The sequence below is a fragment of the Caenorhabditis elegans genome, chromosome II (genome assembly GCF_000002985.6).
Source record: "Caenorhabditis elegans chromosome II".
NCBI lineage: Eukaryota > Metazoa > Nematoda > Chromadorea > Rhabditida > Rhabditidae > Caenorhabditis > Caenorhabditis elegans.
The window spans coordinates 10,802,000-10,824,122 of record NC_003280.10 but is presented as its reverse complement, the minus strand read 5'-3'; the positions used below and the strand labels follow the sequence as shown (position 1 = coordinate 10,824,122).

Sequence of the window (22,123 nt, the reverse complement as noted above, 5' to 3'; positions counted from 1 at the left end):
TTTATTTTTTAATTTTTATTAAACAACGAAAATCGTTGCAGATATGGATTCCGAAAAAGAAAATCCTGCTAGCCCAACAACAGGCCGTGAAGAAGAAATTCCTGGGTAAGAATAAAAATCACATTTTCTTTCAAATTAATAAATGGAATTTCCAGATCCTCCCCAGAAGGTGTATATCCTGCCGATGAAGATCATATTTTCCACGAGGATCAGGCCCCACTTCGAGTTGAAAGTGCTAAGCATGAAGAAGAAATTGTTGAGCAGCAGCAGCAGCAGCCGGAAGATCTTGAACAAGGAGATATGATTGTGGAGGATGGTGATCAACAGTTTATGGTATTTCAAGCTTTTCGATGAATTGAAAGAATATTTATATTTCAGAATATGGTTCAAATCACGCAGGAAGACATGTACGAAGCGGGTTTCGATGTAGAAGCAGGCTTTGAGCTTAATCATCTCACCGAAGAGCAGCTGAACATTGTGGTGGCGATTAGTCAACAACGACAGGCGAAACAAAACGAGCAAGAGCACAATGAAGAAGTTGTCATAGAAGATGGTTCACATCATCACATGGTTCATCACGAAATGATTGAAAATCAATTTGAAGGTGATGGAAATGGGCCGGAGGAAGAATATGATGGGAATGGTCAGATAATCGATAATGCAATGCATATTATTCTGACAAATGATGGTGGAGTCAATATTACATCAAAACAGAAGCAATTCTATGTTTCCCCCTCCGAAATCGCCAATTTGAACATTGATTTAAACAATTTAAGCACTGAAAATGTCCATCAACTTGTGCAACTTGCTCTACCGCCCATGTAGGTCAACACGTAGAATTTTAACTATATTTTTATTATTTTTAGAAAAGAAAAAGCTCAAGATTCTGCATACAACGATCAGGCTCCATCAACAAGTTATCACCATCATCATCATGAACAGTTGGAAGCTGGAAGTGAGTTTCAGAAGCTTATTTGAACTAATTTTAATTATCCAAATTATTTTAGAATCTACAAGAAGCCCAATAATTGGAGAAACCGTTCAAATTCGGACAGCTGATGGTCGTCTTCAAGATGCGGTTGTCAAATATGTTCGAGGCGATTCGGAGTACAAGGTGAGAAACTCTTTACTTTTTCTGTTTAATTAGGCAAGATAAGCTCTGTTTTGATCCGATAAAATGTAATTATTTTCAACTTTTGGATCAAAACAGAGCTTTTCTAGAAAAAACGAAGAAAAATGCTCATAAAACTTCTATAAAGTATATTTTTTAAAGCTTTGAAATTTCAGATCCAATTAATGAATGGAGAATTCGCGTACGCCACCATCGACCAGATGCTCGTACCCCAGCGAGACCGAAGTGATCACGAGTATCAACAAGTTGCTCCGCCCGTCTTGCTCCGGAGGACGGATATGGCTTCAGTTCGAAATGCTGCTCAAAAGCGATCAGCCAACGATGATCTGTGCCCTCCAGTTCTGAAAAAGTCGTATCAGTTGGCTCCTGTCGTCGACGGACCACATCTAGTACATACTCCGAACTTTTGTTGCCCGATTTGTGATAAGAAGGTCTACCAGAAGGAGCCATCGTACATTGTTATTCGGCTACCAGCTTGTGATTCATGTACTCGTGAGAAGATTATAGTTCTTGATGAGCAAAGCAGTTGATATTCTTCATTTTTACTCGAAATTTATGGATTCATTTATTTATATGTTGCTAAAATTCTATTGTTGTAAATTAATCATTTAATTTTGTTTTTGCACATGTTCAATCAAATACACATAATTCTTTTTAGATACATAAAAAATCTACAAAAAAGGTAAAACTTAAGAGGGCACAAAACAATTACTTCTTTGCTCCTTTTGTCATAAATGCTGCAATCGCTTGGTGACACTCCTTGGATTGCCAACGCTCGCAAATCTGGTCGGCCTCGATATTGTTGACCTCCAGAAGCTTCTCCTTGTGCAGAGAACGGAGCAATTTCTTATTGATACGAAGAGTTTCTGGCGGAAGTTGGGAGAACGCTTCCACAGTTTTTTGAGCATGTGACTGGAATTCAGCGTCTGGCACAACTTCATTCACAAGCCCGTAATCCTTTGCAGTTTGGGCTGAGATTTTCTTACAGACCAACAGCATCTCAGAAGCTCTCAAAGATCCCATGATCAGTGGGAACGTGTAGCTCGAAACTCCTTCAGGTGATTGTCCAAGTGGGGCAAATGGAGTGTGGAATGAGGCCTTATCGGTTGCAATTACGTAGTCGAACATTCCGAGCACGGTCACAGCAATTCCTACGGCTGGGCCATTGATCAGAGCAATCAAAGGCTTCTCGTGGTTAATATAGGCCTGAAAATTTGAATTTATTATTGAAATATATATTTTTAAACTAACATTGACATAATCCTTCATAATAACTTTAGCTGTATTAGCCATATCCGCAATTTGCTCTTTAGTACCTCCAGCAGCAGCTTTAAAATTAGTCAAATCGTTTCCAGCGCAGTAATATGATCCATTGGCAGTAATCACAGTGATTGAGGTGCTCTTGTCATTGTTGGAGACCTCCAGTGCCTTTTGAATTCCTTGATACATTTCCAATGTCAATGCGTTGAACTTCTTTGGTCTATTCAATGCGATTTTGAACACTTTTCCCTCGCGAGTCACACTTAAACCGTCAACGTTCTCAAGTCCTTCGATTGATGGCCCAGTTGGTTCTGGAGCAGCAGAAGCTTCTTCGGAAATGAGTCCACCGACCAGTTTAGCATAGTTGGCGCGAGCTTCATCCTGAGTTTGTCCCTTCAAAGTATTCCAGGCATCATACTTGGCTCTTCCAACGAAATCCATCATTCCCGGGCGTTTTCCTTGCACATCCCCAGCGGTGGCTTGTTTGAAAAGCCCGTAGAGCTGCAGTTTCACGTCATTGTCCGGCTCTTCCTTCAGAGTTTTCAGATTTTTCTGCGCCTTCTCGAAGTCAGCCTGGGCAGAGAACGAGCGAACGGAACTGAAATTGAAGATTTATTCACAAATTAGATGATTTTTGCAGACTTACACTTGCGGATTGTAGAGAACACTTCTAGCGGCGAGGGTGAGATTTCGAAGCATTCTGAAATGAATTAAAATTGATTTTTTAAACGTTATAATTAATTTTTTCGGGGAAAAGAGAAAAAAAGAAAGAAAATGGACAACGTGAAGAAAAGAACAAGGTACACGGAGGGGCCGGGTAAATGATAAGAACGGCCGCCGTCTTTTTGTTGTTTTGAATGAACTGGCTACACACAAGAATACACATTGTAATGTGTAGCTGGACAATCGCTACTATACGCAAGACAATAGTGGAGCAATTATAAATGGGATAAATAATAGATTCAGGAAAATTTGGAGTTTCAATTTTTTTAAAAGAGAGCTCAAATTGTATAGATAACCTGGAAATTAAGATTTTAATATTAGAAAAAACAGTGAAAATCAAATTATAATCCCTAGGAGTCCTAGGAGAAATCCCCTCCTAGGAGAAATCAGAAAACTGATAAATAAAATCAATAAAATTTGCAGACAAAGGACGTTCACGGCCAAGGGTGTCAGTGTCCTGTAAAAATTACAAAAACGGGACAACGGGAATTCTCGTTCCCGTGAAAATTTTAAAAACGGGACAACAGAATTCCCGTTCCCGTGAAAACACCCCAAAAACGGGACAACGGGACAAACGGGACACGGGAATTGACACCCTTGTTCACGGCAACTACAAAATGCACAATACTTTGTCTACAGTACTCTGATTCAATTGTTTTGTTGTTTTTTTTTGTTAATTCTTTTTTTTTTGGTGTTAATTTTATTATTTAAATATGAATTTGTTATTTTTCGAGTGAAATCATTTTCATCCACGCAATCCTGAACGCCTGAAATTTTTGAAAAGTCTGCGTCTCTGCCCTCTAACGCGTGGCAACCGAGCGCGATTGCTCTTGAAAAATATTCACAGCTGGAGGCCTTTTTATTCTGTTTGAAACGTTTTTGCGTTCCAAATACAAAATAAAATCAATCTCCTAATTTTTAAATCAAGATGTCGAATTGAATCTGCTAAAAATTGAACGCGCTTCTTTATTACTGAGCTTTTAATCGCAAAAAACCGTTTTCCCCCGAATAATTAATATTTTTCAACAGAATACAACATTTGATGGATCTGGCATAGAATGTTCATACCTGTAAGTTTCCTTTAGAATTTTTTTAATAAAAAATAATTTTTGAAAATTCCAGAATGACAGGCCATCGGTTCTCCAGCTTCCGAAGCATGAAAAGGATTCGACTGCCGCCGATATCAAGTCAATTGTGGCAAATCGAGATCGAAGATTGATAGCAGTCGCAACAAATGATGCGATTTACATTTGGCTGGCAAATGTTAGTGCTGAAAACTAATAAAAATCTGATTAAAAAAACATAAATTCAGCCCCAACTGCTCCTGTGCTCCGTCGGGGTTATCGATGCCAATTTCAAAGAAACACGTGGAGAATTAAAAGAAATTTACTGGAAACCTGACTCAACAAGTATAGCTGTAACGGTAATATTTAAATTTTACAGTTCTTTCTTTGAAAATATTATATTTTTCAGACAAATCAATGCAAAATTTTAATCTATAATCTAGATTTGCGAGACGATGAACAATGCTACAATTTCACAGACTCTGCGGATCCATATTTCCAACGAAACTCACCGGAACTTTTTATAAAAGGATCTCGACCGACAGCTCATCTTCATCCAACAATAATCATAAATCTGGCTGATATACCAACATGTTGTGTTCCTTCTCGTGATGAATTTCTTGTTTGCCTTCAAAATGGATTCACTCATCATGTCACTTGGACTGGAGAGATTATTGCAAGCCTCTCATTCCGTGCCAGTTCAATTCCGTTCTCCGTGGATCAACTTCAGTCGAAATCTGAAAATATTACTTCAAAATCCACGTATATCTTTGACGCCGTGTATGCTCCACTTCTCGGAGGATTTGCGATTGTACTTTCCGATGGTCAAGGTGCTCTATTGACGTCGAATGATCCGAATTTTGCACCTAATGTGAGATTTTTATCATGAAAAATTAAAAAAAAAACCCATTTTTTATTATTCCAGGCAATTCTGGGAGTGTGGGCTCCGAATATGAAAGATGCCACGTGTTGCGATGTGAATCACAAGTTCCTTCTGATTCTTTTTGGATGTAAAAAGTGAGTTTTTTCAGATTTTTCAGATTTTAATTTTCAAAAATCAAACGCACAGTTTTCTTTTTAATCTAAACTATTTCCAGCGGCGACGTTTGTGCCTATAACATCGATGAACTAAATGGCTCACTCGTTCAATCGTTCCGAGTTGCTCCAAAAGTAACAAATGGTCCTGACTTGACGAATCGACTGGGTCCGGTTCACCGAATAACAGCCCTCGCGAATGGATACGGATTCGGTGCAATTTGGTCTCCACTATCCGGAGCTCATGCTCTTCCTCGGCTCGTCGCAGTTTTCACTTCATTCGGAGCTCAATCATTTTGCAATCTGGAAGGTGTCGTCGAAGAAGATCAAAATGATAGATACACGGCTATTGAATGGGGTCCAGAAGGTTTCCAACTGTGGCTTGGAACTGAAAATGAGCTTATGATGCAACCATTCGTGAGGAGTGCTTCATGTTCAAGCCCGGCAATGGAACATTGTGATAGAGCTGTATTGATGAGTGACTCGCAGGTTTTGATCAGTGCTGCAAGGGATCGAGAAGCAGAAGCTTGTGCACCGCATTCTGTATGGGATCATATTACAGTTACACATGAATATCTATCATCTAATTGGCCACTGAGAGTGAGTTTTTTAAAAGTAAAAACTAAAAGCATAAATTTGGTAAAACCATGAGGTAGGCATGTAGGCACGTAGGTATTTTCCGATAGAGTTTATTAAAATAAAATGTTAAAATTTAATATGTTTTCAGTATGCATCAACTGATCGAAACTATAAACATCTCGTCGTGGCCGGTGATCAAGGAATGGCATATTGTTCATTATCCAATCGACGTTGGAAGATTTTTGGAAATGAGACTCAAGAGAAGAATCTCTTGGTCACTGGAGGTGTCTTTATTTGGAATGATGACGTCATTGGAGTTGTTGGAGTTGCTGCGGATACTGACAAGTCCCATCTCTCATTTTATCCAATTTCTCAGAGACTTGACAGTCGATATGCGTCGGTTGTGGATTTGGAGCATAAATCGGTCATGTCCGTGTTACGGTAAGAAATATTCAATCTTGGAAATGAACTCTCATTATCAGTTTTTTTGGAATTATTCTAGATTCAGTGACATTAATATTTTCCCAATTTTTCCAGCGACGACGTTTGTGCAGTATTCGATATATCGGCTCAAATTACGCTTTATAAGCTCACGGCTCACTTGGAAACTGGACGAGATGCTTTTACAAAAGTCTCCACTGAAATTGTGACTGTTATTCGAATCAACGAAATTGTTCCACATCCAACATGTATTGTATCTCTTCAAATGACACAGCTGAATCTGGATGTACGGGGGAAGTTGTCACCTGCATTTTATTCAAGTATCGATACTGTGCTGGTTAATATTTCGGGAAGATTGATCACTTTGAGTGTTAATGAGGATGGAAAGGTTTGTACGGAAAATTAAAATTGCATGGTTTCTGAGTTTCCAGAATTTTGCAAAATTTGATGAATATTTAGAATTTTTGGAATTTTTAAATTTTATATTCTTGTCCAATTTTTGGTATTTCAGAAATTTTTAAAACATTCTGAATTTTTTGAATTTTCAGAACTTCTAGAGTTTTCGAATTTTTGGGTTTTCTGGAATTTAAAAAAAATTAAAATATTTTGGAATTGAATTTTTTGTTTCGAAATTTAATAATTTTCAATTTTTAGAAATTTCAAAATTTTTCCGTTCCTAGATTTTTCAACATTTTGAATTTCAGTATTTTTAAAACATGAAAAATTTTTCCTTTTTCCTAAATACTCGGTTAACTCGGTTAAACTAATTTTTTTCAATTTTCAGAATTTTTCAATTTTGGAATTTTGCAAAATTCAGTTTCTTTTTAATTTTCGGATTTTTTAAAGTTTTGAATTTGTGAAATGATTCAAATTTAGACTATTTGAATTTTCTGGAATTTTGGAAGTTTTGGGATTTCTGAAATGTTTGGTTTTTAAATTAGAAATTTTTGGAATTCGGAAATACAATATTAAAATAAAATTTACAGCTCCATCAACCCATGGTAATCGCGTCATACGTGGAAAAAATGTGGCATGACCGTTGTCAAGTCTCCCAATCAACCCAGTCTCAAAATCAAGATCTTCCATGGAAGAACCATCGGCGAAATGGATCAAATGTTTCAATCCAAAGTGTTTCCACATCAACAACTTCAGAACCATCATCTCCAATGAATCAATCATGTTCTTCACATTTGAGTAATGCTTTATGGATTGCTTGTGGTGCAAAAGGAATCAAAGTTTGGATGCCGTTGGTGCCAGGAAAACGAAATTTAGCCACACAGGAAATGACGTTTATCGCGAAACGAATAATGCTTCCATTTGAACTTGATATCTATCCAATTGTGATTAGTGCCAAAGATTGTCTTGCAATGGGTGTCGAGAGTCAACTACAACATGTTGCAAGAGCTTCAAGAAATCAAGGACAAATGGAAAGTATCACTATGTATGGACTTCATCGCAATAGTGAAGTATTTGTGCATCACCTGCTCCGACAACTTTTGAAGCGAAATCTTGGAGTTTTTGCTTTGGAGCTCGCCGGAGCCTGTCGTTCTCTTCCACATTTCACGCATGCTCTTGAGCTTTTGCTCCATGGAGTCCTTGAAGAAGAAGCTACAAGTAGTGAACCAATTCCAGATCCTCTTCTCCCAAGATGTGTAGCTTTTATTCACGAATTTCCAGAATTTCTGAAAACCGTAGCACATTGTGCACGAAAAACTGAATTGGCACTTTGGAGAACGTTATTTGATGTCACAGGATCTCCAAATGCACTATTCGAAGAATGTCTACAACTGAAACAACTCGAAAATGCTGCAAGTTTCGTGATTGTCCTGCAAAATCTTGAAACCACCGAAGTGAGTATGGATCAAGCAGCGAGACTTGTGAAGGAAGCATTAGAAGAGAAAAAATGGACGATTGCGAAGGAAATGGTCAGATTTGCAAGATCTATTGGTTCGGAGGATATTGATGCATTGTAAGAATTAATGAATTCATTAATAGAGAAATTAAAAAAGAATGCCTCCAAAAAGAGAACGCACGGAAAAAAGATTCCCAGAATACATGTGCCCTACATCCGTAACTCTCCTTTTATCAAGCGAGGTATTCAGAATCAAGGTCACCGTTGTTATCGTATCCGTTTCACGCTACGATCCACAGAATCGGCACCCACTTTGAAAAATAATTAAATGTGTTCAGAAATAGAATAATGACCGAAACTAAGTTGAATTCGCAACAACGAATTATTAGATACCGTAATCCACACATTTGCATTTGAAAAATTGGCCGTGTCGAGACCGGCTACCGTAGTTTTTAAGCAAACAAAAATAAAATTTGATAATAACTTTGCAATTGTTTTAATTTTTAAAAAGTTTCAGAACACCTCCACCAAGTGCCAAGACTTCTCTATCCCGCCGACCTACAGTATCCTCACCGTCCGCTGATTCTTCCACTGAATTCGTGATTAATAGATTTCAAGCGGGAGCTGCTGGAGGAAGATTAAATAAAGTTCGACATTCACAGAGTACTGAGCAAAAAGATGCACCGAGAAAAGATTCGATTGGCGGAAGTTCAAAGGATAAAATGGCGTTGTCTTGGGTTTGTGTGTTTTACTGGAAATTTTTATTTTTATAAAATCTAATTTCAGGGCCTATCTGGTGAACTTTCTCCACAATTGGCTACGAATCGACTCGCCGCAAAAATGACATCAATTCTAGAAGATCACGCGTGGCATTTGCTGAATAATTATTGGCTTCTAGATCTTGGTAATTGGAAAAAAAAATTCAGGACAATTTGGATTCAATTTTTTTCAGGATTCTTCTGGTCCGAACTTCAATTCGATTTGCTCGGTCTTTTGGAGACGCGACGGAAACAAATTTCTCTTTCACCGAAAACTACAAACGAAAATTGCTTTTTGATTGAAGATTTTGCCTTGGCACTTACAAGGTAAATTGGGATTCTTCCACTGAAAATGTAATAATTCAGAAATTTAAAAATAAACTTAAATTTTCGAGTTTTCCAGTTTTTTCGAGAATCTGAAAATCGAAAAAAAAACTTGAAATTTAATACTAAAAAATTTAAATTTTTAATTATTCCGATTTTTCGTGTTTTTCAGAAAAATGATACATTATACGGAAAAAAAATTTTTGATTTTAAATTTCCCGTTTTTTTTTTAATTTTTAAATTCTCGGAAAAATTGGAAAACTCGAAAATTTAAGTTTATTTTTAAATTTCTGAATTGTTACATTTTCTGTAAAAAATAATAATTAAAGAAAAAACACGAAACATTTTTTGGGGGAATTTTTAAAATCTAAAATTATTGGAAAAAAATGCAAATTTTATCTTTCAAAAAAAAAAAACTGAAATTTTGAAAATCGAAAAATTAAAAAAAATTTTAAGCGTTGTAAAAATATATGAGAAAAACCCAGAAGCTAAATATTAACCAGAAAAATGTAAATTTTGATGAGAAAAAATTATTGAAAAACTATCGGAAATTTTGAATATTCCTTCGATTTTGTCGATTTTCAATAAAAATTGGGAATATTTTTAATATAAAAAACTCTAATTTCAAAAATTTTCAGACTCCATGCTCAATTCTCGTGGCCATATCCTCTCATCGGTTCTCAATTCGTGCATCAAATTGAGAAGAAGCTTGGAAATATTCGTGTCAGCCAGAGTACTGCAAGCTTGAATGGACTACTAAATGACTCATTGGATAATATAAAGAAGCCTAAAGCCAGAAAATTGGAAAGGACTGTAGTTGATTTAAATGGAGCTAGATCGAGAATTCGTGAAACGGATATTGAAGCTAGCGAAGAAGACGTTGAGATTCAAGAAGCCGTGCTGGAAAGAGTACGTGGAAGTGCTGTGGAACTGGCACCAGTAATCGATAGATCCCCATCGACATCTTCTTCAATGAATCATCATGCTCCATTGGCTCCACCGTCACCTTCATCCTGTGATTCTCGAAGTCTTGCCGGAGACTGCTACCAGAATACTGATTTCTTAGTTGGAGAAAAATCTTCGCGTGGAAATTTGCAAAGTAGTCATCAACTGGAACTTCTTCTTTCTCTATTCTCCCAGACTGCTACTATTGACTGGATATTCCTTTTCTGTCTGTTAAGTCGGGATGAACGAAAGCTTCGACAGGAGATCAACGTTTCGATGGTTCGAAGAGCCGGTGAGAAGAGCTTCGCCAGAGTTCGATTCGCGTGCAGTGAGCTCTCGAGATGGGCGGTCGAGAAATGCTGTGGATACGTGGCACTTTTACAAGCATTCGATGCTCATTTGGCAGTGGTTGCCGAACAAGCAGGATGTGCTGATCTCAAATTCTCACCTGATAATGAGAATCGGAAAGCTTCACAGAAAACGAGTGCTGACGATCCAAAACGCGGCCGGAGACGAGCGGATTCTGGAAGTTCTAAGCTAAATAATTCGTTTTCGAATCCAAAATTAAATGGAATGAATGGAGGAAGACGAGAACGGAGTCGCAGCGCAGATAGAGCTCATAAATCGGTGAAAAGGTAATATCCAAAGACTTTTGAAATTGAAAATCGAGACTAAAAAAGTGAAATTTTCAGATATGATGATGTCGTTTGTGCTGAGGATGCTCTTGAGAAAGCCAATGAAGAAGGATGCTCAATCATGTAGCCAATGGAAAAGCCCACAATTATTGTTTTAAATCTTTTTTTTCGAAAATCCAAATTCTCACACAGGTTTCCTTCTCAATTATGATATCCCCTCCCTCCCATTGGTTTTTGCCATTTTCATGTATTATGTATAGGTCTATAACTGTGATGTGTGATACACTCGACAAACAATTGCTAAAAATAAACGGTGCTAGAGTTATGTCAGGATATAATCTAGATTTCTATTATTTATTTGTGTCCCCCTTTTTCTTTTTCTTTTCTTTTCCTTTAACCTATTAATCTTATGAATATCGATATTTTATTGTTCATCTTTGAGGAGCTATATTGAAGATGGGAGGGTGGAGGGGGGTGCTGACCAATAAGAAGAAACGAAAGAAGGGATCCATGAAAGAGGTTATTACATGAACACAAAATTCTGTGAATGCGTATGGGGCAACACATTTGACGCGCAAAATACTCCTCTTCACAAACGCTCCGCATATTGCCGAGCTTCAAATCGGCCTTGAGTCCCAAAATCTATGCGTCTCTTCAACTATCTACACCCTCTGGACTATCTAAACCTTTTTTCCATCAACACACCTGGTGTGAGAGTGTCCCATTTCGGTTTGATCTACGTTGATCTACGAGAATCGCATTTACCTAGACGCAGACTTCTCCACTGATTTCGCATGATTAGGAGACTTTTTTGGGGAAAAAACTTCCGCATTTTTTGTAGATCAAACCGTTATGGAACAACCGGAGCTGCTGACACCACGTATAAACATGCAATAACTATTAATAACCGACAGAAAAGATATTGTAATTTCAAATATCATTTGCAAAATATTAATTAAGTGTTTGTTTTGTGTGATTAAATGTGTAGTCTGTGGCATCATATATTATCGAACAAATTACCTGGTGGGCTGAAGTTGGTGCATGCTTCACTGAGCCAACTAAACTTCAGTATTACGGTAACACAAAATTCGGAGACTTGTCTCGATTTACGGGCTCGATATTTAAAATAGAACATCAAAATTAAGCATATCCCCTTTTTCTTCCCTTCGTTTAACTCATTAATCTTATGAATATCGATATTTTATTGATCATCATCGAGGAGCTATTTTGTAGGTGGGAATGTTGTGGGAAATGGGTGATGGGAGTTAACGATGTACTCTACTTGCGACGAATATCATAGGCGGATGGAAGTCCACGTTTCTTGCGGATATCGTAGAAGCTCGGAAGCCCATCTCGCTTCACACGATTGTCACCGGGGCCGAGAAGGATCCCGGAATCTGGTTTTGCTGCAGCTAGGATTTCGACAGGGGTGGAATCGGTATTTGGAGCCTCGGATGGAACATCTCCAGAGCTCTGTGAGAAAGAAGAATTGTATAAGAAAATTATGAGAAATTGGGGTAGAAACCTCTTCAGAAGAGCTGGAATCGGAATCAGAAGACTTTGAGTCACTGTCGGAAGATTCGGAGGATTTTGATGGGCGACGACGAGACTCATCGCTTTCAGAAGATTTGCCGGCTTGTGCTGAAATTTGGATTATTTATACGTTACCATGTATCGACACGATCGAAAGTTTTAGAGGCTGCGAAAAAGAGTGTGCGCCTTCTAAGAGTACTGTAGTTTCCACGCATCGGTGTATTTTCTTTAAAGGGGCATGGTTTTTTCGCCGCCCCCGTTAAACATTTTTTCGGTTGTGTCGAGACCGAGTACAGTATACCAGCCGAAATTTTAATTTAATTACTTCAATACTTATTCCAAGAAACCAAGATAAAGGTGGAGCCTATTTTGAGACTTTTTTTAAAGCATTTACAGCGAACAATCAATAATATACTCCGCCTATATGTTGGTTATTTGCGTATTTGGATACAATTTTCACTATTTTATTGCCTGATATGCAAGAAATAGGTCCTAGCGCGAGCAAAATTTGTTAGCTACCGTACCCAAGAGCATTTTTTAAGATTTTTTAATAGAATGTTTTCAATGCTGTGATTTCGATAATTTTTAAATTAAAACTAGAACAAACATGGGAAAAGGTAGACAGTTGGGTACGGTAGATGAAAAGTTTCGCTCGCGTCAAGACTTTTGAAATTCGATGTGCCTTTAAAGGAGCACCACCCATCGCAAACTTACCAAAAACTGCCAAAACGGCAAAAAGTACGAGAAGGGGTATCCAGGATCGCATGATTACTCTAGAATGACACGCACATAATCCCATTTAAGTGTCAAGCTAATGATCAGAAGCTGTTCAAACAGGCGAAACGAGATACTGTAGTTGAGAATTTGTGGGAGGATTAGAGAGTGTGTAGATTGAAGAGACACAGACATAATTTACTTGTTCGGCTCATTTGATGAATGAGGCGAGTTTTTTGTGTTTGAGGGGATGTGATAGATTAATTGTTTGCAAGAGGATTTTTTTCCCAGAGTTACCAAGAGTTCATGGGCTATTTTTGGAATTTTTGAATTTTATAAGGGACAAAATTTGAAATTTGAAATGTGATCCCAAATCATAAAACACAGATTATGTGATGTTGGAAATTAAGTCAAATTTTAAACGGCGGGCATCAGGATAATAATCTGTGTTTTATGATTTGTTTAAATAAAGTGGTAAAGTTAAAAAAAATTTGGGTGTTTATTTTTGCATAAAATATTTTTTTTGGAATTTGGAATAAATATTTGTTGGCAGCAAAACTAAAACTGAAATTTCAGTCAAATTTTGAACGTTAGGTATCGAGGTAGTGTTTTTATATTGCAATTCAGATTCATTTCAGTAAAGTGGTAAGGCTTAAAGAACTTGGAGTTTTTTTAAACTCAAACCCCTCTTTTTTCAAATTTTTGCAAGCTGTTCTGTGTTTTGAATTTTAACCGGAAGTCCCGATAAATATAATTAGAGTGAGCACAAAATTTGAAAAAAAAACATAAACTTTTTATCTAGATGTCATATTTCGCACTACACACAAAAACACGTGAATAATGATTCCAAATGTCGGCAACAAAAAACACGCACTGTGAAGTTCGACATTTCAATGAGGAAATTGCTAGTTGACACGATATCTTGCCACAGACTTTTTTGATCTTCCCGGTCTTTTTTTTTGCAAAATAAGCTTGAGCCCCACAAATTCAGCAAGCCGGAAATGTATAGAGGGATTTTTTATAAAATGAAACCAAAAACATTCACAGGATGTGCACAATTTTGCCGATTGAAATTGAAATTCTAAAATTTCCAAACAAAATGTGCAAAACCGCAATTTGCCGAAAATTTTTCCGTTTTTCCTCGAATCTGCAAATCGGCAATTTGCCGGCTTACCGATTTGCCAGAAATTTCAATTCCGGCAATTTGCTTGAAATGTTCGATTCTGGCAATTTGCCGAATTTCGTTTGCTGCCCACCCCTGGTTACTTCATTTTAGAATTAACTGTAATTTTTATTCACAAATGTAACATCACAGGAAATTGTATTCAACAAAACAGATCATTTTCTGCCAAGAATTTCCAGAATTCCTCTCTTTTTGCGAATATCTCCAGGTCCTGGAAGTATTCCGAACATGTGAACTTGATCAATTATTGGTCCATCTCCAGATCCGGAGCCCTCAATGTTTACATCCACCTGGAAAAAAATAGTTTATGCCATTAAAGGATCATGTTAAAACTTCAAATTCACTTTTACCTCACCTCAATTATTTCTTCTGAAGACACGGATTCTGGAGCAATATCTGGAAGATCTTCCGATTGAGATGAGTCGGCCGAATCGTATTGAGCTGAAATTAAATAATTTTTACTAATAATAGAAATACTATGAATCCATTTTGAGTTATATACGAAATTTTAAGACAATTTGTAACACAGCTTCTGAACAAAGAGCTTATTAAGTCTAACTTTTCCAACAAAAAAAACCTACCATCAACGGCAAAAATGGTTGCAAAAAAGACGAAAATGAGAAGGGATCTCATGTTGCTAGCTGAGTTGCGTTGAAATGAAACTGAACAAGTTTCGGATTGCGAGAATTCAAAAATGACATGATAAAGCTGCTCAAATAAGGAGTTTGTTTCACCGCTGCAAAAGACCCTAATTGATGGAACCGCCGTTGGTTTGTTTGTATTTTGTAGACGATGATGATCTCTAGAGAATTCTACATTTTATCACGTGAAAGAGTTCGAGGTCTGTTTCAGATGAATCTATTAATTAATTTCGTATAAATTGAGTTATGCATAGTGTACCAGGCTTTACGGCAAATTTTTAAAGTTGCCAAGTTCGGCAAACTCTACAAGTTTGGCAAATTTGCCGGGATAAACAAACTTGGAAAAATTCGATATTTCTTGATGTTTTTGGAGCACCGAAAAATTCTGAATTCTTATGATACGTTAGATTTTTGAATACAGCCCGTGTAGTATGCCAGCATAAAATTCAAAATGCCCCAATTTCATGTTGTTCCACTAGCTTTTTTGGAACAAAATCAACAGTTTTGGTCAAAATTAAAAAACAATTATTCGGCAAATCTACTGTTTTGAAATTTGCCGAGGTCGGTAAACGGAAATTTCGGCAAATTCGCCGCACACCCATGGTATGTACTGTAACTATCTAAAAATTATAATTTTTTCAAAAATTCACCAAAACCTTTACTGAAACTGTTAACAAATCGAAACACTTAAAAAAACTGAAATAATTTATTCCAAAAACAAATTAATTTCGCCAAGTTATTGAAAAATAATAACTAAGCGACGGAAAGCACAGAACAGGGACAAAAATAGGGTCGAGCCATCGGAAGTGGAAAAAATTCAAATTAAAAAAAATTTTGTCAGCAGACAAAAAAAATTCCAAATTCAAACGATTGAGATTTACAAAAATTAGGTGACAAATATGAATATAAAATCAAAGGGAAAAGTAACCCGAATTAAAATATGATAGATTAGCAAAATATGAAAATGAAAACAATATTCTGCCGAGATTCCAATAAACGATACAGTTATCTAATGATTTCCTAATCTAAATCAAAATTCAAATAATTGCCGATTGCAAAGGTGACTGGAAATTTACAAGCATATTTGGGTCGAATAATGGAGGAGTTGAGGGTACAAATTGAAGTGGGATCTGAGAGCTTGACAAAGATTGCAAATAAGTTTGAAGGATATCAAAGTTGGGAAGAATCTGATTGCTTGGGAACTGCTCAATTTTTTGAATAATGCTTTCTGGGGAAGTCGGTGGAAAAATCGCAGAGTCAGCGGTAGTTGGAGGGCTAGCAGTTTGAATTTGAGTCGGCATGTCGAATTGGGTGGCTTGAGTTGGAGTTGGTGTGGAGTCGGATGAAGACTTTCGAGATGGGGATGACCGTCTTGAGTTGGAAGTGTGGTTTGATGCACTGAAATTTATTAAGATAAGAAAAGATTAGATTAATCACAAGTACAACTAACTTCTCCGATTTTCTATCTCGTTTATCCTTTGCTCTTCGATTCTGGAACCATGTCTTCACTTGGTTTTCTGAGAGTTTTAAGGATTGAGCCAACAAATGACGCTTCTCCCGGGCCATGTAACTGTCACCAATGTATTCCTGAAATATATAGGTAAATCGTTGAAAGTTGGAGATCTTGGAACTAACCGCTTCAAGACGAGTTGCTTGTTCTGGTGAGAACGTTGTTCTTTTTCTTCGTGACTTTTCATTTGGAGCACTTGGAGACTGAAGTGGCTGTGGTTGCTCAGGAATCGAAGGTGTTGCTATAATCGGCGTTGGAGTCATTGCTGGAAGAAGTTGTGGAGAAAAATCCTTGACTGGCTCATATGATGGCAAGATCTTCGATGCATCTTGGAGTTGAGCTAATGCTATGAGGGCTTCAGCAGAGAGCAGTAACCTGAAAGATCAGTAAGTTTCAATGGTATGAGTCGCAAAAATTGACCTTTCGGAAATTTCCAAAGCCGGCAAATTCCGAAATTGCCGATTGCCGGAAATTTCCGATTGTCGCGCATCCCTGGTCTTATTTGGTCTGATCATAAAACTTTTTTATAATCCTAATCCTTACTTCATACTTCCCGCGGAACGTTAAATTAAAGCCTATTCACTCAAGGTGTAGTTGTAGTAATATATTCAATTCAATATAATCCCGAACATTTTCATCGTTCTTTTTTGATACAAATTCCCATAATAAATCCAATTCAACTTACTTGTCATGGCATCATAATTCAATTATCGTCTACTATACAAAATATCAGCTGCCGACTACTGACATTAGTAACTATAAATGCAAATTTTTGATTAACTCGACTCAGATCAAAATACTTGTTGAATTAAAAAAGGTAGAGGATATCGGATAAAGCAGGTATTATTTCCTTGGAGCAAAGTTTTTTGAAGAGTGATGTGTTGAATGAATTTGAACTAACAGCCGAAAAAAAGTAATTGATAATTATCTAGGTACCTTTAAAGTTCAGTTATATTCTATAATGCTTTCATAATTTCCCCGACTAAAGCTAAAAGAAAAAGCTCAAATTGCCTGAAGCACCATGGAGCATTTTGTTGATCTTTTTTTCCAATCTATTTTTAGAAGATATGCATATATATGTATATACTTAGTTCAGATATCTATATATTTCTTCAATTTATAAATATATATATCCAGAATTATTAGATACCCCCTCGTAGTCATCATAATCTGACGGAGAAGAAATGCCCTCGGAAGTGAGGTTGGAGACACATAAATAATTAGAAATAAGATGAGAGTTGTCACTTTCGTGCTGCTCCTCACATGTATATGTGTTGTTATTTGCACGCGGCGAGTTTTAATTAGTTTTTGATGACATACAAAATAACAAGTATACACATTAGGAGTTTGGACAAATAAGACACTTTTTGTTTGCGAGCTCATATATTTGTTGTGGTTGACTTTTGGAAAAATTTGTCAAATGTGGTAGGTCTGATTTAAGCAAGCAGGCAGGCAGGCAGGTAGGCATGAGATAGGCGGATAAGCCCGCCTGGCTTTTTTCCTTTCCCTCCAAATTTACAAACAGCTCAAAACGTTGTTTGATCTGTTTCGATTTAATCAAAAATTTAGTAGTTTATATGTAAAATCAGGTGGCAGCTGATATTTGATATAGTAGATGAATTGAATTATGATGCCATTACAAGTTGTAGTAGTTGATTGGATTTATTGAAAATTATTATGTTCTACATAGAGATTCTATTCTAGAGTTCTAGAGAGCTCTAGACATCTGATGATTATTTGCTTGATTTTTGAATCTTTTCAAAAAGCCTATTATTGAAATTTTATTTTAAAAATATTTGATCGAACGACTTTTTGTTTCGTCAACTTCAAAATAACTCAGGTCAACATGTGAAGCCGTGTGAAACATCAACTCAAATCAATGTCTAATCCGCTTAGATTATGAGATATCAAAATCTAATATATCACATGAAAAGATCAAAATATACATGTACACACTATGACCTACCTGAGACTATCATCAACTGGCAAATCATGACCGGAAGTGGTGGGAATTGGACGGGTGTACGGGTGAAATGCTGACGAGGGATGAACCATCTGGAATTTTTTTTTGAAAAAAAAGGGTCAAATGAAAATAGGGTTTGAAAAAAATTCACGATAAAGAAATGCAACCTTGTACATATATCTGAACGTAATTCTGAGTAACTTCAAAAATTTCTTATTCGAAATTCTTGATCTTAATGAAAACCAATAACTAATAAATGTTCCAAAAATAGAATTCCGAGCAAAAAAAAAGTGAAAAAGCCCGTGTGATCACATATGCAAAAAGAAGTGAGCCACCTTTCTCTGCCAAATCGAGTCAAGAAATGAGTGGTGGTGGGGGGAGAGATGAAGTAGGAAATGTGTGTAAAGTCTCAAAGTTTGTCCCCCTTTTCGATGCATTTTTCTTGCGATTTTTAAGAATCAGAAATCATGAATTGAGAGCATTTTTGGAGTGCAAATGTATGTGGGGGAAAATGTACGAACATGTAGGTTCGTTGAAAAAAATTTGTACACACTGTAGAAGAGTTATTTAAAATTTTGAATAAAATCTAACTATTTGGTAGTAAAATTAAAAGAATTAGTAAAATAATAAAATATTACTTCTGAAAAAGCAAAAAACTCCATCAAGATCAGTTTATTTCAGGCTAAAATTTGAATAAGTATTTTCTCGATTGGCCGAAATTTGAATTTCGCGGAACCCGGCCAATCAGAGAGGCGCGAAGGGCGTGGCCGACATCGCTGATTGGTCAGGGTCTGGTAAAACTTAAAAAAATCGTGCACTACATAACAATAACAAAACTACTAAAAACTATGTTTTTTTTTGCAGAAATACCAGTTGGAAACTTTGAAAGTGTGATAAAAGGTTACCAATAAAGAGAGAAAATCTATAAATTCCCCTCAATTTAATCGTAAAAATTTCATCCTATAAATCAACATTTTCCAAACAAAAAAAAGGATTTAAATTGGATGTAACTGCTAAAGGATAATTGGGTGCAATAAATGTGTCATTCACAGTAGTGTCAAGTGGCCAAAGTAAATGATGCTCTTGGAGCATGGAGCACTCGAGCGCCAATTTCAATTGACGTGGATGTGTGAGTGTGTGTGTGTGTGTTCATTTCTTTTCGCTTTAATTAAAAATTTAAGGAAAACGAGAGCAAAAGCAGCAAAAAAAGAAGAGATAGAAATCTACTCTTTTCTCGAAAAGCAATAGCTCATCGAGCACATCAAACACAGATCGCAAAACTAGGACAGAAGGGGCGGAGCCAAGTGAGAATACTAATAAACCCGGCCGAAAACGAAGTAGTGAGACTAATGAGAGTTGCAATATATTAGTTAAGGAGAGAGAAAAGGGAGAGCATTCTGAAAGGGATTAGGTAAGGAAAAAATTGCACCGATGGTCGATGTAGGCAGGCGGGATGGAACACAGAAATTTGACAACCTGGTAATTGGAAGAAACAGATCTGGGATTAAGGCGTGGGGGGGGGGGGGGAAGACAGGTGTCAATGGTCCAATTAGACAAATCTTGATGCTCTGGGAATATTATAAGTGTATGTTGTAATTACGAGCACTTAAAAAAATGCTAAAGACAACTGCCGAAGAAAGAGACTTAATAATTTGGCAGTACCTTACTTTGGAAGGTTATATCTTGGTTCATTTTGAAGATATCAATAAGTGATCTTTTACAAACAATAGAAAAAAATTTAAGAAATATTTTGTCAGTTTACAATTTTTGTGTAGGACAAATGACAACTGAGATATAGGTCGTCAAAGTTTAACTACGTATTAGGGAGAAAATGTTCTAGGCCAGGGAAATCTAGAGAACTGTGCACAACTTTTGAAACTCTTGCAAACTGAGGACAGTTCCTAGAGCTAACGAATTTTAGAAGAGCCCATGTTTCCAAAAAAAGAAGGCTTTTTGCAAGTTTCAATTGTATGTTCTTATTGACATATTTTGGAAATCATTTCAGAACATATATCTATTTCACCCTAGCCATAAACTTTCTACTCTCCAGCTAATTTTTCTGGAAAAAAATCACAAGTTCCAGATCAAATCATTTTTTGCTGCGATTTGCCGATCATAAACCACGCGATTTTCCCACCCCCAAAGAAATTCAATTATCTCGTCTCAAAATTTTTGTGATACATTTGAGCGTACACACAAATTGATTTGGGAAACATGTGACAAGCCTGGGAAAATTTTGGAAATGGTTTTTTATGTCGGCAAATCTGATGATGACTAAACGAGATGATTTCTGACAGAGCAAAAATGTAAATATATTATATATTTTTAAAAGTGATAAATATGTAACAATAATAGTAAATGAAGGAAGAGATTATCTTTATGAAATTAATCCAAATAGAGATTAACAATTCCTCCCACTTCATTAGTAGTTTTCAATTGTGGAGAGTAAACATGCAAATAGCCTATTGATAACGTGAGTAATATGGGATTTTTGATTGTAGATTTGAAAATTTTATAAAAGAACATCACAGGATACATCTGAAAAGCCCAAACATTTTTTGTCTTGTGATATGTTTATATCATACACGAAACATAATTTTTTTTTAGAAATTCTACTTTTCTGAAGGGCTTCCAGCTGCATGGTAGGTTCATTCAAAAAAAAACTGTGCAGGAAATGCAGTTTTTGCAACCTGGGTACGGTTTCCTATGTTTCAATTACCGTATTTCCTCTTTTATTATTGCACCCGATTGTTCAACTTTGGCAGTTTATATCTTAGTTATCGTTTGTTCTATTCAAAAATTGTCAACTGAAAAATAATTTGTTAGTTCTTTTTCTATAGATTTACAGTTGATTATTTATTAATATCTTTGAAGCGAACCGAGATATAACCTTTCAAAGTAAAGAAGCGGTATATGTTTTGGCAACTAGCAAGAAGAATTCAACAACAACTAAAATGACATGTTCATTTTATAAACAAAATTTAGAACCGGAAGCAGCTACCATTTGAATACTAATTTCATTACAAAAAACGCGAATAAATGAATATGCGGCACATTGAGAAAAGAAGCTGATTCATCATGTTTGCACACCCAACACACTATTCCCGTCTCATATTCATTTTGTTTCTAACGACATTCAAAATCATTTCATCATATACATTTTTTTGATTAATGAAAATAAAATAAAATGTTGGTTCTTATCAGTTAATCAACGGCGCGCCCAGGTGTCTACAAGTTTTTAATCAACTGATATTTGTTATGAAATTTGGTATGTGTTCGCACAAAAATAAATATAATTTGCTGGGCAGATGTTCTGGACCAAAATAATAAATAAGAAGGAAACCAATAAAGAATAAAGAAAGAAGTAAATAAAAACAGATCATGTTAATCTCTTATCAGAATTATGAATTGCAAAGTCCTGAATGTTTTCTAATTTGTTAATTATTTGGTAAGAAAAAAGCTTTTTGCAAAAACATTTTTTGTTATGATTCCCTCTATATTTTTACATACAGAATTATTTCTACATAGAGACTAGTATTGAATTTTTTTTTAAAGTTGTGTAAAATTTTAAAATTCAAAAAAAATTCAAAAGCCGAAGTTTTCGATTGCCACCCACCATTAATTCAAATCTAAATTTACAACTCTTCCGGTAAGAAATTTTAAAATCCAAAAGTCATAAACCTTTACCAATTGCTCTCAAACAAGTCAACCGACGCTCAATTTCCCTTTTACACTACGCATTTTCCACATCATTCGAATTTAGTCGTGAAAGAAGCAAAAAAAAAAAAACGGAAGAACCAACTAAAAAAAGAACCCGGAGATTCGAATACT

The 22,123-nt window shown here is 36.2% G+C and overlaps 6 protein-coding genes and 1 non-coding gene across 8 annotated transcripts; 3 read left to right on the top strand and 4 right to left on the bottom strand.

The window, feature by feature from the left end:
• Positions 1 to 41: 41 nt before the first annotated feature.
• On the top strand, positions 42 to 1,748 carry R06F6.12 (uncharacterized protein). The gene is made up of 6 exons (NM_001027106.6): positions 42 to 105; positions 156 to 333; positions 379 to 821; positions 867 to 955; positions 1,008 to 1,114; positions 1,288 to 1,748. The coding sequence occupies exons 1-6, from the start codon at positions 44 to 46 to the stop codon at positions 1,660 to 1,662; spliced, it is 1,254 nt and encodes a 417-aa protein (NP_001022277.1). The 5' UTR covers positions 42 to 43; the 3' UTR covers positions 1,663 to 1,748.
• Positions 1,689 to 3,092, bottom strand: ech-4 (Delta(3),Delta(2)-enoyl-CoA isomerase). Its single transcript, NM_001381584.3, has 3 exons — positions 3,039 to 3,092; positions 2,384 to 2,990; positions 1,689 to 2,338 (listed from the first exon to the last, which is right to left on the bottom strand). The coding sequence occupies exons 1-3, from the start codon at positions 3,089 to 3,091 to the stop codon at positions 1,841 to 1,843; spliced, it is 1,158 nt and encodes a 385-aa protein (NP_001366707.1). The 5' UTR covers position 3,092; the 3' UTR covers positions 1,689 to 1,840.
• Positions 3,093 to 4,144: 1,052 nt separating this feature from the next.
• R06F6.8 (Guanine nucleotide exchange factor subunit R06F6.8) lies at positions 4,145 to 11,182 on the top strand. Of its 2 annotated transcripts, none has more exons than NM_001383942.3 (14): positions 4,145 to 4,185; positions 4,238 to 4,378; positions 4,428 to 4,538; positions 4,589 to 5,050; positions 5,105 to 5,196; positions 5,277 to 5,814; positions 5,942 to 6,234; positions 6,331 to 6,622; positions 7,221 to 8,203; positions 8,604 to 8,823; positions 8,873 to 8,990; positions 9,039 to 9,171; positions 9,807 to 10,748; positions 10,806 to 11,182. In NM_001383942.3, exons 1-14 carry the CDS (start codon positions 4,174 to 4,176, stop codon positions 10,873 to 10,875), a joined length of 4,407 nt encoding a protein of 1,468 aa, NP_001369860.1. In that variant the 5' UTR covers positions 4,145 to 4,173; the 3' UTR covers positions 10,876 to 11,182. The 2 variants fall into 2 exon arrangements, with proteins under 2 accessions (NP_001369860.1, NP_496328.2); NM_063927.7 differs by having other exon boundaries at positions 8,598 to 8,823; positions 10,806 to 11,174.
• Positions 11,183 to 11,934: 752 nt separating this feature from the next.
• On the bottom strand, positions 11,935 to 13,133 carry msrp-7 (MS Related Protein). Its single transcript, NM_063926.5, has 3 exons — positions 12,996 to 13,133; positions 12,274 to 12,389; positions 11,935 to 12,221 (listed from the first exon to the last, which is right to left on the bottom strand). Exons 1-3 carry the CDS (start codon positions 13,045 to 13,047, stop codon positions 12,027 to 12,029), a joined length of 363 nt encoding a protein of 120 aa, NP_496327.1. The 5' UTR covers positions 13,048 to 13,133; the 3' UTR covers positions 11,935 to 12,026.
• Positions 13,134 to 14,275: 1,142 nt separating this feature from the next.
• Positions 14,276 to 14,830, bottom strand: R06F6.14 (FMRF-Like Peptide). The gene is made up of 3 exons (NM_001322754.3): positions 14,760 to 14,830; positions 14,534 to 14,619; positions 14,276 to 14,468 (listed from the first exon to the last, which is right to left on the bottom strand). The coding sequence occupies exons 1-3, from the start codon at positions 14,809 to 14,811 to the stop codon at positions 14,334 to 14,336; spliced, it is 273 nt and encodes a 90-aa protein (NP_001309577.1). The 5' UTR covers positions 14,812 to 14,830; the 3' UTR covers positions 14,276 to 14,333.
• Positions 14,831 to 15,511: 681 nt separating this feature from the next.
• ceh-62 (Homeobox protein ceh-62) lies at positions 15,512 to 18,386 on the bottom strand. The gene is made up of 4 exons (NM_063925.6): positions 18,296 to 18,386; positions 16,455 to 16,704; positions 16,270 to 16,406; positions 15,512 to 16,217 (listed from the first exon to the last, which is right to left on the bottom strand). Exons 1-4 carry the CDS (start codon positions 18,382 to 18,384, stop codon positions 15,857 to 15,859), a joined length of 837 nt encoding a protein of 278 aa, NP_496326.2. The 5' UTR covers positions 18,385 to 18,386; the 3' UTR covers positions 15,512 to 15,856.
• A 924-nt stretch (positions 18,387 to 19,310) lies between these two features.
• On the top strand, positions 19,311 to 19,495 carry R06F6.13. Its single transcript, NR_051622.1, has one exon. It is a non-coding gene; the product is annotated as an Unclassified non-coding RNA R06F6.13 (non-coding RNA).
• The last annotated feature ends 2,628 nt before the right edge of the window (positions 19,496 to 22,123 follow it).